The sequence below is a fragment of the Delphinus delphis genome, chromosome 1 (assembly GCF_949987515.2).
Source record: "Delphinus delphis chromosome 1, mDelDel1.2, whole genome shotgun sequence".
Taxonomy (NCBI): domain Eukaryota; kingdom Metazoa; phylum Chordata; class Mammalia; order Artiodactyla; family Delphinidae; genus Delphinus; species Delphinus delphis.
This window is the reverse complement of record NC_082683.1, coordinates 182,223,742-182,235,844: the sequence shown is the minus strand read 5'-3', so window position 1 is coordinate 182,235,844 and position 12,103 is coordinate 182,223,742. Positions and strand designations below refer to the sequence as shown.

The 12,103-nt window shown below is 50.4% G+C and overlaps 1 protein-coding gene across 1 annotated transcript in view; it reads left to right on the top strand.

Annotated features, from left to right (window-relative positions):
• The window catches only part of KIF14 (kinesin family member 14), a 48,972-nt gene extending 39,340 nt beyond the window's left edge, over window positions 1–9,632 (top strand). The window contains exons 25-29 of the mRNA XM_060011304.1: window positions 2,075–2,233; window positions 2,826–2,948; window positions 6,550–6,624; window positions 7,209–7,347; window positions 7,710–9,632. Of these exons, the coding sequence (XP_059867287.1) occupies window positions 2,075–2,233; window positions 2,826–2,948; window positions 6,550–6,624; window positions 7,209–7,347; window positions 7,710–8,092 (879 nt within the window). The 3' untranslated portion in view covers window positions 8,093–9,632. The remainder of the gene's footprint in view (window positions 1–2,074; window positions 2,234–2,825; window positions 2,949–6,549; window positions 6,625–7,208; window positions 7,348–7,709) is intronic.
• Window positions 9,633–12,103: the final 2,471 nt, after the last annotated feature.

Genomic DNA, 12,103 nt, shown 5'->3' with positions numbered 1-12,103 from the left:
TAGTCACAAGCCTGCTGGCACAGGGGCAAGGAAAGTAATCTTGTTTCCCTGTTTACCTTAAGTCAGATAAGATGAGGCTTGGCTGTAGGAAGAGGTAAGGTGGAAGCTTCCTTCCTCTCATAAAATCTGGAGGCAGGCTTGGCGGCTGCCTCGGGACCCCGGTTCCTTCCGTGCAGCTCTCGGCTGGGCCCCGAGCGTGGCCCCGGGCTCTGTGTCTACCGCGTCCAGGGCTCCAGGGAAGGTCAGTGCACGGGATGGAAGAAGGGGCCTTCTTCTAAGGAGGTTTCTGGAAATCGCCACGTGACATTCCTATTTACGTATCTTTGGCCAGAACCTCCTCACGTGACCACACGTAGCTGCAGGTGTCCCTGGGAAGTGCATTTTTACTCTGGCAGCCGTGTGACCAGGGTGGACTGGAGGAGAGGGCCATGGGGGCTGGTGCTGGAGAGACCCCGCATCTGCGGATGCCCGCACCTCCTCTGAGAGGCTCTGCACGTACGAGGGGCCAAGGCAGAAACCCAGAGGGACAGGCTGTGTAGCGAATGTTCTAGATGCTTGGACAGACCCTGTAGAGCCTCCCAAGGCTTCCCGGTCCTTCCGCTCTAGTGGATGCTCAGTTGGCGTCAGATGCCTCCTGGGAGGCTCTCTTTCTGACTGAACTTACGGGTCCAGTGTTGAAGCTAGACGTGTGGTTTCCATTGTCCATTATTCTCCCCTAGGAGGTCTTTGTGGGGCTCCCCGAGACCTGGCCACACATCCCTCCTATTAGCTCCTCTGATAATAACCCTGTACGTTACCCGTTGTGCCGTTTAATGCACTGTGTCGGTGCGGGCAGTGAGCTCCCGGCAGGTGGATGGAATGTGGTGTCCTTTCTCACGAGGGCTCGTTTTGTGATCGATGCTCGGTTGGGTCCTTGTAATTGAATTAATTATAAACTGACATTGGACGAAGGGTCACTTTGGATATAGGTCACGAGGAAACAGAGTGACCGTCACAAGGAGGGTGGGCCGCAGACCGGTGAGGACGGGGGACAGAGGCAGGAGGGCTCGGACAGCGCAGGCCCTGAGAGCGCGGGCCGCAGGGTCACCCCCAGCCGCCTGGGCTCCAGCCGCGTGGTCACGGGAGGGCTGGGTGACTCGGTCAGCCTCAGATCCTGGAGGCGGTGCAGGATAGGGAAAACCCAGCCCAACCCGCCGCGGGCGCTTGGAAGTCCAGTGTGGGAACCGGGGCTGGGTTAGGTGTGCGTGTGTCCTTGCACAGACTTTGTGAGTCTCCTGTTGCCCACCTAGAAAGTGAAGCGGCAGTGCCAACCTGGCGAGGCTGCTGTGACGGCCAGTTAGTTGGCTGGTGTTACAAGAAAGGACTGCAGGGGACCTGGGGTGGAGCGTTCTCCCGTCTCTTCCGTCTCGAGGAAAAGCACTTTGACCATAACTTAGGGCTGTGGCCTGTTGCCCTGTGAGAAATGCTTTCCATAAGGAATCAGGGCGGAGAGGACGGGTGACCTGGAGGGGGAGGTCAGCTGAGCTCAGGAGACGCTGAAGTTCAGCCGGCAAACCTGGATTTAGGAACTAGGCTCTGCTTAAGTGTAGCCTGAGCATCCTTACCTTGCAGTGATACAGGCAGCATTTTCCAGGAGGCAGACCCGGAGGGGTGCCTGAGCCGCCCTCCCCGCTCCTCTGGGAGACGTGGGGGAGCCTTTCATCTGCAGGGTTTCAGGTCTTCCCTCCCTTTTCCCTGCCCCTCCCCACCCCCCATAGTAGGAAGCGTCCTGGTTACCCATCCGTCAGACGGCCCCGGCACAGGGAGCGCTCGGCCGCCGTCTCACGTCTGGCTGCTGCCTGCTCCCCTTCCGTCTCCTGTTAGTGCAGAGGCTCTCTGAGGGCAGCCTGTGTCCTAGTCGTGTCATCACCGTCAGAAGCTCTGGGATCGCACGTTGTCTGGTCCCGATCGGACTTTGATGAAGCACGGTCACCGTATCGATGAATGCAGAATCCATTTTCTTCACACCGGTCTTGTTCTTACCTCCCCTGGTAATCTCACGTATCCAATACCCTGGTCCATTTTTATCTCACAGGGCTGCTCTTCAGATATTTCATCAATGGTGAAAGAGGCTCAGAAGCAAGTGATCCAGATTGTACACCAAGCCATCAAGTACGCGGGGCAGTTAGCAGCTCTCAGCGGGGACCAGCTGCGCTCCCTGGAGAACAGCGACTGCGGGGCTGCCAGCCTCCAGGTAACTCGGCAGCGTTCGTGGTGGAAGCCTTCATCTCAGGGAACAGTAGGGGTTCTGATAGTGGTGTCGCTAAGCAGGATGAGTAGCAGCACATCCTTTACTAGCTTAGCAGGAGATTGAAAGCTGTCCCAGTCTAAGTGGTTAAATGTACCTGATGATCTGGGATCCTCGCCGTGCCTTCCAGATCTTTGGCTTGAAGGTCTGCCATGTGCCCTGGAGGGTGGGTGCTCAGCCGGCCAACATGTGAAGAATGTAATTACGTTTGCATGTCATTCTAGAAGATGTGTATTTGCTTGCTTTAATTATTCATGCTACTGAAAACATAATATTGTATTAAAACGTTCTAGCGACGCGGTGTCCTGTCTAAGAGGATGAACATTCTTTAACATATAATATGCGGGATACAAAATTACAGACTGGCTAATTTTTTTTCCTTATGCACCGTTAGTTCTTATTCTAGCTTTTGTTGAATTAATCAACTTGGAATGTATTACAGTCCTAAAATAAGCAGAAAATATAACTTAATTATTTGGTAATTTAAAAAGAATATAGAACTTGAATTTGCCAGTTAACGCTTAAAAACTTTTCCTAGGATGATTTCATGGGTGCTATTTGTGATGGTGTAGGCTTGGGAATGGAGAGTCTCCTAGATTCTGGACTAGAAAAAGCAAAAGAGCTTGAGCGTGCACTCCGAAGGCAGAGTCCCCAAGATGAGGTAAGACGAACAAGGGGATGTCCTGTATAGTACCAGCCGGTATGTAAAGCTGGTTTTTAAACATAGTTTAACTCAGCCAGTGACTGAGGTTTTCATAAATCTATGTATTTTAGCTTGTGTTGGATTGTTTTTTACTGAAAAGGCTGTTGACGTCATCACTCATAGTGACATTTCCCAGGTTACACCTGAGTCACTGCAGCCCCTTTTGTGGTTCGTGCTTTGCTGGTCCTGCCAGGGCTGCCTGGGGATAAACTGAGCGGACAGAGTGTGTCAGCGACCCCTAGTGGCCACTTTCCACTTCTCTTTTTCTTCCTCGTCTTTGTTCAGGACTCTGCTCTTCCACTTGAGAATGGAAACTACCATTTATCGATCCACTGTCTTGAACAAGGGGAGTTCACATCAGTTGTCTCGTATCAAGATATAGGACCAAAGGAGATGTGGGTGGCCTCCTGGGACAGACCTGTCCCCACCTCCTCCAGCTAATTCATGTCTCAGTACAAAGCCAGTGCTGGCTTACAGGGGGGCTGTGGGGACCGGCTGGATCTTGCCATTGGAGGACCTGTGTGTGTGACCCGGCTCCGTCACCTTCCAGCAGTTGTTTACCGAGTCGCTCAGTGTTCTGAGCCTGTTTCTTCACCTGTCATGTGTGATAACACCCGTGGCACAGGTTGTGAGCCGTTCACTTATTAAGTGACTCCTGGTAGCAGGTACTGGACCAGGTGTTTACACGGAGTAGAGGTGACCCTCACTCACCACCTTGTGGGGGGCGGTGGTTACTGCCGGTCCCGTGGCTTCACTGAGCCGGGGCACCTAGTCTCCCTGAGTCGGGGTCTTACGTTCTACCTGCTTGACTCCCAAAGTCAGCCTGCCACGTGGAAGTCACTGACCACGCACCAGTCTTCTCTGTTGAGAGTTTGTATTAGTGAGTCGGGGATTCGGAAGGTAGAAGTTCAAACCTTGTGACGGTGGATTTCAGGTTGGTCTGTTCTAGAGTCTTGTTGTAACACCTGTTGTTAGAACCACATCTGAAGGAGCTCCCCGGGGACACTCGGGTTCCTGAGGTCACCCGCGTGGGTGAAGAGTTACGTACGTGGTGGTGATCTGGGGAAGGCAGGTGCGTGGAGGGCTGTCGGTTCCCACCCCTCTGGGGCGTTGTTTACAGGAAGGCGGGGAAAGTGAGAGTTCTTTCTTCCTCTTAGGGAAGCCTTTGCGTTGGTGTATTTCTAGCTCCCTTAGCTGAGGGGAAGCTTCTCATGTGAGCCAGAGGGGCTCCCCGTCCTTCCGTCAGATGATGGGGCTTTATCTCTGCCCAGGGCAGCTCAGAGCTGGGAGACGCTGAGTTGCTTCCCCAGGTCCCGGGTAGCCTTGAGCAGCCGCCTGAGCCTCGGCTGTACCATTTACAAGGTGAGGACGGACCATGCTCACTTCCTAAGCTGCTCTGAGCATCCTACGAGATTAAGAACAGCGTGCAGGAAATCCTAACCGTAGACACTCTGCTTGCACTTTCCTATCTCACTTTGTGTCTTGTTTTGTTTTTAAAATAAACACATTCCAAAGGAGCTCACATTGTCACTGCCTCAAGGTCTGTGGGTCTAATTGTGTCCAGGGGACACGAGGCTGATTTGGGTTCCTTGATGCGGCTCTGCAGGCAGGGCACTCCGCCAGCGCAGCTGACGCCGGAGCCTGGCTGTGCCCTGCAGCAGTGGCGGTGACATTCATCACTAACACTTTACTTATCGCTGTTTGCAAAGTAGCATTTCCACTGGCAAGGAGTGCAGAAGGGTGCAGGGTAAGTTAATGAACAGTGCAGGTGGAATAGTGCGTGTGGGTGCGTTTAGCGGGTGCTGAAGCAGGTGCAGGTGTTGGCGCTGGTCTTTTTATTGAATTGTATTTTATTTATTTTTGTATACAGCAGGTTCTTATTAGTCATCGGTTTTATACACATCAGTGTCTACATGTCAATCCCAATCGCCCAGTTCATCCCACCACCACCACCCCCGCCCCCACTGCGGCTTTCCCCCCTTGGTGTCCATACGTTTGCTCTCTACATCTGTGTCTCTATTTCTGCCCTGCAAACTGGTTCATCTGTACCATTCTTCTAAGCTCCACATATATGCGTTAATATACGATATTTGTTTTTCTATTTCTGACTGACTTCACTCTGTATGACAGTCTTTAGGTCCGTCCACGTCTCAACAAATGACCCAAATTCGTTCCTTTTTATGGCTGAGTAATATTCCATTGTATATATGTACCACATCTTCTGTATCCATTCGTCTGTTGATGGGGACGCTGGTCTTGTTTTGAGGAAGTAAACGGCTAAAGGGTCAGGCCCCTCGTCACAGAATTGATGGGATCTGCATTTCCATGTGGACCTCTGCTCCCACCCCATCCTCTCCTTTCCTCTCTGCAGAAGGCCACAGCAGTGTGCTCACGGCAGGGGTTTAGTTTATCGTATTCTTAAAAGTTAAACTCATAAGAACCCACAGAAGGAGAACAAATATCTGAAGAAATACAAAATCGGCTCAGACATAAGACATTGGAGTTGTATTTTCAAGCTGGAGTCAAGAGGGAAAAAACAGAATTTGGGTGCTCTTTTTTTTTTTTTTTTTTACCACAGAGAGGAAATTTGAGTTAGACCCCGGGAAGGGCTCTGTGGGAAAAGCCAGTTACATGCTTCAGCAGCTCGCGTGGCAGAAGTGCTGCGGGACACAACCAAGCAGCACAAGCAACAGCTTAGAATGGGGGGGGAGGGGAGGGGAGGGGTCCCACCCGGGTTCTGACCTAGGCGTCGGGGTCTGGTTCCATGTTGTAAAGTGAGGACAGGCGCGTCTGCAGCATGGGGCCGTGGTGGAGAATCAACTGAGCATCAAGTGGTAAAGCACGTGAAAGTGAACTGGCTCAGACAAAGATACGTGCTGTGTGAGCTCGTGTGTGTGTAGAATCTAGAAAACCCAAGCTCACTGAAACAGGTGGGTGGAGCGGGGGGAGAGTGGGCCGGCGGGCAGGGGGTGCAGACTTGCAGCTGTAAGATGAACGAGTCCCGGGGGTGTGACGTGCACGGTGGTGGTTGACAGTACTGTGGTTTATGTTTGAACGCTGCTGAGAGAACAGATCCTGAAAGTTCTCAAGAAACAAAATCGTGTAACTGTGAGGCGACAGATATTAACTAGACTTGCGGTGATCATTTTACAGTACATACAGGTATTGAATCATGCTGTACACCTGGAACCAATACAGTGTCTCTGTCGGTTTATCTCAGGGAGACTGGTGAATGCATGTAAAGTTCTGAGGGTGTGATCTTTTTCTGGACACGTTAGTTATCTCACCCCCTTCCAAAGGAGGTTTTGGAAATTTCTTTTCTATAAATATTTAAGTAGGCAAATGCTGTTACTACAGCAAACATCAGAGGGTATCCACATTTAATGTAGAATCTGTGTGTGATTTCTTTAGAAAGGAATTCCACTTGTGTGATTTAGACACTCCAGTCTCGTGACTACTAGACGAGAACTCTTTTCCCTGGCAGATCCCGTGGAGTTCCAGGGTTTTTATACTTCTAAATAGTTATTTGTATAACAAAATATTTTAACTTTCTCTATAGGTTACCAAGCAGATGAAAGCTAATGCCGTAGGATTGATTGAATCCCTTGAAAGCCTCTTTGCTGAGTGGAAAACAGTAAGAAAAGCATTAAATTGTTTTTAGGGTTAATTTTGTTTAGTGTACTTCATTTGGCTCCAGCGTGGATGTGTTTATCTCAGTTTCTGTCTTTAGCCAGTGACTCCTCTGTGCACGTTTAGTGGAAGCAGGTACAGTAGCTCTCAAGCTTCTTCCTCTTGGCTTCCTAGCTTACTAGGTTTAGCGATGGATAAAACAGTGTGCAGAAATTGAGCGGTAGTCGTGTATTTTATCTGCTTCTTCCTGCTACTGGTTTAGTAACTGTCAGCTTCTGCTTGAATAGTCAGCATAGGCTAAAAAATTGTGTTTAATAATCAGTATGCTCAAAGATTTTAAAATACAGGCAAATTAGATAAATTATTTTCTTCTCATGTCACAGGTAAATAGGAAAATATTATAAGCTAAGTATATAATCAATGTGTTACAAAGGAGAGAAATTTCTGTGGCTTGAAAGTGTTTGTTTAAATAAAATAAACGGGAGATATAAAGTTGAACCCTTAAAAATTAAATAAGTTTATCTTTTATGATGCTGGATAATAAATGGTAGGTACTGCTCTTTTAAACTATGAACTTTATTTACACAGAAAAGCTTCAGAACTCAAGTACAAGAAGAAAATTCTGGATACCAAGATTTGAAGAAGATGCTTAATTTTGCCCCAGAATTCTTGAAGTTAAAACATTGCTTAGAGCAAACTATTCAAATTATTATTTCTGCGCTGAGAGGTATATACTGCAAATGGAATTTATGGTTAATCAGAATTTGACAGTTTGAGGAATCTCAGACATCTTCTCGTTTCTAGTCTGGTTCATTCACTGGGGCCTGCTCAACGCTCCTTCACTGACATTAATTACCTGTAGGAACTTGTGGGATTGAGTTCCCACTTAGCATCTGTAAGTTCCTCTGCCTCAATGACTAGATCCTAAGAGGCAGGTTGCTTATTTAGCAGATAAACTGAATAATCTTAAGTGGTTTCAAATTGCCTTGAGGGGTCACTTTGGCTTAAAGGGCATCTCGAGTCCATCACAGCGCTCACTACCTGGTGAGGAACGCCAAGGGTGACGGCCTTTCCCTTCTCCTTGCACAGGGCACCGCGGCCACGTAGCACTCCTCCAGGACTGTGTCCAGAGTCTCTGCAGCTCGGCCAGGGGTCTCCACGGCGACCGAGCCCGCCACAGGGAGCTGGAATCTCGAGCTACCTCACTCCTCTTGGGTTTTGAATTTGAAGAAAGACCTGGTTTGTTGGGACCCTGGGAAGCTTGTGATGGGGATCCCGCAGCAGCAGGACGAGAGCAGCCTGAGCCAGACAGGCCTGGCCCCCGGAGGACCCGAGGTGTACCCAAGCGGGTGTATGAGCTCCTGGGCCCGGCCCCGGGGGGCTCAGAGCAGGGCGCGCTGCCCACCCAGGAGGGCGCTGGTTGGGGGTCTCCCACCGCCGGAGAGCAGAGTGACCACTTCACAGACATCTAGTCTGTGGGTGGCCTCCTGTTGGGTGTGGACATATAAACGCAGTGGATCCTGACTTCAGATGCCTGTGTGTGCACCCAGAGCTTTCCCAGCAGACGGTTTAAAACAGGTATTTACTATGTTGGAACTTTGTGGCAATAGGGTGGAATCAGGAGTTCAAAGCCAAGTGAGCAGCCCTTCCTCTGGTTTTCCGTCGCCTTGAATTGTAAGTGTTCATCTTTGACGCTGACGTGCAGTCTCTGGTTGGCTCACTAGCCTGTCGGTAAGGGGTTTTTGTGGCGATTGTGGTGATTGTGAGTTATTTTCCCGTGAGTGGAAACTTTTGTGCCTGTATCTGCGCTCCCCTCAAATAGCAACGATGAGTTTTATGGTGAAACTGCTAAAACAGGTCTAACCAGAGCAGCTTAGCTTGCCCCGGTAAATCTAAAGCTCTTTTCTTGAAGGGTTAACTGGCTGCTGTTCTGAGTAGTGTGTTCAGGACACAGTTTCCTGTTTCTTTCCAAATTATAAGGCGCTTCCTAAGTATGGTATAGTTTACATTAACAGTGCGGCTTGCTGGCGTACTAGTTTACTTCGTTATCCGTTGGGGGTCATATTAGGGGCTGTGCGAGTATCATTTACAACCAATTAAATACTGCCAGAAGCCACTTGACGGTTAGATGAGGTTGGGAGGCCAGAGGCTGGGTCGTTTCTTGATAATCCTTGTTTGATAAGCGAGCAATGAGAGCTTGTATGTGATTTGATGACGATTAAAGGGCCTCACTATGTCTCACAGCTTTATCTACAGTCAGGTAATAAAGATGACATTGTACTTCAGGCGTCTTCCACTGAGGAAATAGTTTGACATTTCTGACGGCAGAAATGTATGTAAATTGAAGAGATACACAGTGACCTTGCTTGGGTGATGTCAGGCATTTCCTGGAGAAGCATTATTTTAACTGACCAGGTCTTTCCCTCTGCCCTTTTCCCTCGCAGACACACTGCGTGCTCGGCGCGGCTGCTGGGAGCCAGCTGTTGGTGCCCGGGCTGAGTGTGATGATTTTCTCATTGGGCAGAGCTTGTTCTGACACAGTGACCAGTATTTATTTACGGTGTTAATGAACCATGTGTCTTCAGGTGCTTTGAAATGGTGCAGTGTAACAAACGTGCTTTTGTTATCTTTTTCTTTTACTTTTGGCATTTGAGCTTGTATTCCTTCTGAGGTTCCGTGTGTATTTGTCGTAGCTGATGCTCTACCGAGTGGCACTTTGATCTGAAGTTTTACGAAGAGTAGGTGTGCAGACAAGGATCCTCTCTGAAGATCTTAGAGTATTAGTTTGGTGGGTTTTATCTTAATTTTCAGTATTTAATCTTTACTTTTGCTTTCTAAACTCATGACTTCATTGGTCAGAAACCTTTTTTTTTATTGTCTTTGTAAAATTTTGTATATACATATATTTATACTCTGGACCGTTACATGATGTTTGAACCAAGGGTGGAGAACATATTTGCTATTAGAATCATGTGTGCTAATAAGACATGTTATAATAAAGGAAATGCCTTCAACAGGTCTCGCCTCGTGGTCTCAGTTCTCACTCCTGTTTGTAAAGTTAGTGTCTGTCGTCCTTTCCCACCACCAGTCACAAGACCATTGTCATTGTGCCCACAAGGCCGCCCTCGGGGGGCACTTGCCATGTGTGGACGGTCACTGTTTCAGAGACAGTCTCACTCCTCGCCTGCCTTCCCCACGCCTCCGTCACCCGGCCGGACGCCGGCTCCACTGCCCTTCCTCCGTGCAGTCCCCCGTCGGCACCTTCCTCTCCATCCCCAAGGGCGAAGCTCGGCTGGGAGGCCGCTCGTGGCCCACGTCACTCCCCGGACCCCCTGCTCCGTTGTGCCCAGCGCCCACGTCCAGGAGACTCTTCAGCCTCTGAGCTTATCTCCTCGAGTCCTTCTCCCCAAGAACAAGCGATGCCCAGATACAGCGCGTGGCGTTCAGTCCTATAAACATCTCCCAATGCGCCACCCGCTCTGGGCCGCCCAGGGGGCCCGTGCGTCCCGCCTCCGGGCTTTGGCTGACTCGGAAAGCATCCCTCCTCCTCTCCACCTTGTCTAGTCCTGCCCGTCTCTCAGATTCTGGAAGTGTCTCAGTCATATTAACTGTAACGCTGGGGACGTGACGCTGGGGCCCTGAGATGCTGAGGAGACAGCGGCAGAGGACCTTCAGAAGGGGGACGACAGGTCACTGCAGCGGTGACACGGTGTGGCCGGTGCCCCAACGTGACGGGCGGGAGGCTCCCCACCCGAAGGCCGAGACGAGCAAGGTCGGACCTGGGACAGGGCGGCAGCAGAGGGAACTGCATGTGCAAGCCTGCAGGACGGCGGGGTTGGGGCGTGACCAGTGGGGCTGGGCTGCTGCGGGGGGCTGAGCGGAGTGGGGGGTGGCTAGGCCGGGAGCGTCCTCACAAGGACATCAGGAGAGGCCTGGCCCCATAGCAAGGCCCTTGAATCGTTGTAAGCTGGGAAGTGATCTCAAATTTGGATTCGTGGAGCATCCCTCTGTGTGGGGGATAGAGCGTGGGTTGGAACGGCTGAGAGTTGATCTCCAGGATGCCTGGACCAGGGTCACGGATACAGCTGGAGACAGTGAGAGGGTCCTAGAAACGTTCACGGTGGGGGGGGGGAACGGACCAGACTTGGTGACCTGGCAAAGGGAGGAGCAGGGAACGGAGGGAAAAGCCTGCTGTCCAGACATTCGGCCTGAGCAGCCAGGTGGGGTGGGTACCACTGACCGGGGTAGGAAACTCCAGAGGAGGGGGCGTGGGGAGGTGGGCTCGTTCACCACAGCTGCTGTGACAGGTACCACAGCCGGCAGCTGAAACAGCGGGAACTGAGTGTCTCCCAGTCTGGCGGCCAGAGTCCAAGTTCAGGTGTCAGCGGGTTGCTTCCTCCTGAGGCTGAAAGGGAGGATCTGGTCCAGGCCCCCTGCGCCCCCCTCCCCTCCGCAGGCTTGTGCATGTCTGTCTCCAAATTTCTCCCTTTTATCAGGACAAGTCATATTGGATTGGGGCCTCCCTTAATCCTCTCATTTTAACTTGATTATCTCTGTAGGGACCCTCTCTCCAAATAGGGTCACATTCTCAGGTGCTGGAGGTTAGGATTTCAACATATAAATTTGCGGGGGTGGGGGACACAGCTCAACCCATAAGAGAAGCTGTAATGAACTTAGTTTTAGATCTGTTGATCTGAGTTCTCTGGGCACATCCAAGGCGTGGTGTCCAAAAGGAAGTTGGAAGTATGAGTCTGAAGCGTGAGAAGGTTTATGGATCTTTTATATTTTCATACTGTGGTGTGTCTTTCCCTTTTTCATATAAACCTCATCGTTCCAATCAGTAGGTATGTTGCCTGATGGGAGTTTAGTGAATCATTTAATTCTTACAGTGGCTATCATGTAAACATAAGCACTCAGCTCCATTTTACAGAAGAATGAACAAAAAATTTTGAGAAGTTGAACTATTTGTCCAAAATCACACAGTGAGAAATAATTAGAATTAGGCCTCAGATACAAGTTTATAAACTCCAAATATCACACTTCTTTGTAAATCTCAGTAGATGGAGGGGTAGAGGGAGGAAGAGAGGGTTGGATGATGAATAGAAGGACGAGTGGATGGATGGATGGATGGATGGACGGATGGATGGACAAGTGGATGGGTGGGTGGATGGATGGATGGATGGATGGATGGATGGATGGATGGATGGGTGGATGGATGGGTGGATGGATGGATGGACAAGTGGATGGATGGATGGACGGGTGGATGGATGGGTGAGTGGGTGGGTGGGTGGATGGATGGGTGGGTGGATGGATGGATGGATGGGTGGATGGATGGACGGATGGATGGACAAGTGGATGGGTGGGTGGATGGATGGGTGGATGGATGGATGGATGGATGGATGGATGGGTGGATGGATGGGTGGATGGATGGATGGACAAGTGGATGGATGGATGGACGGGTGGATGGATGGGTGAGTGGGTGG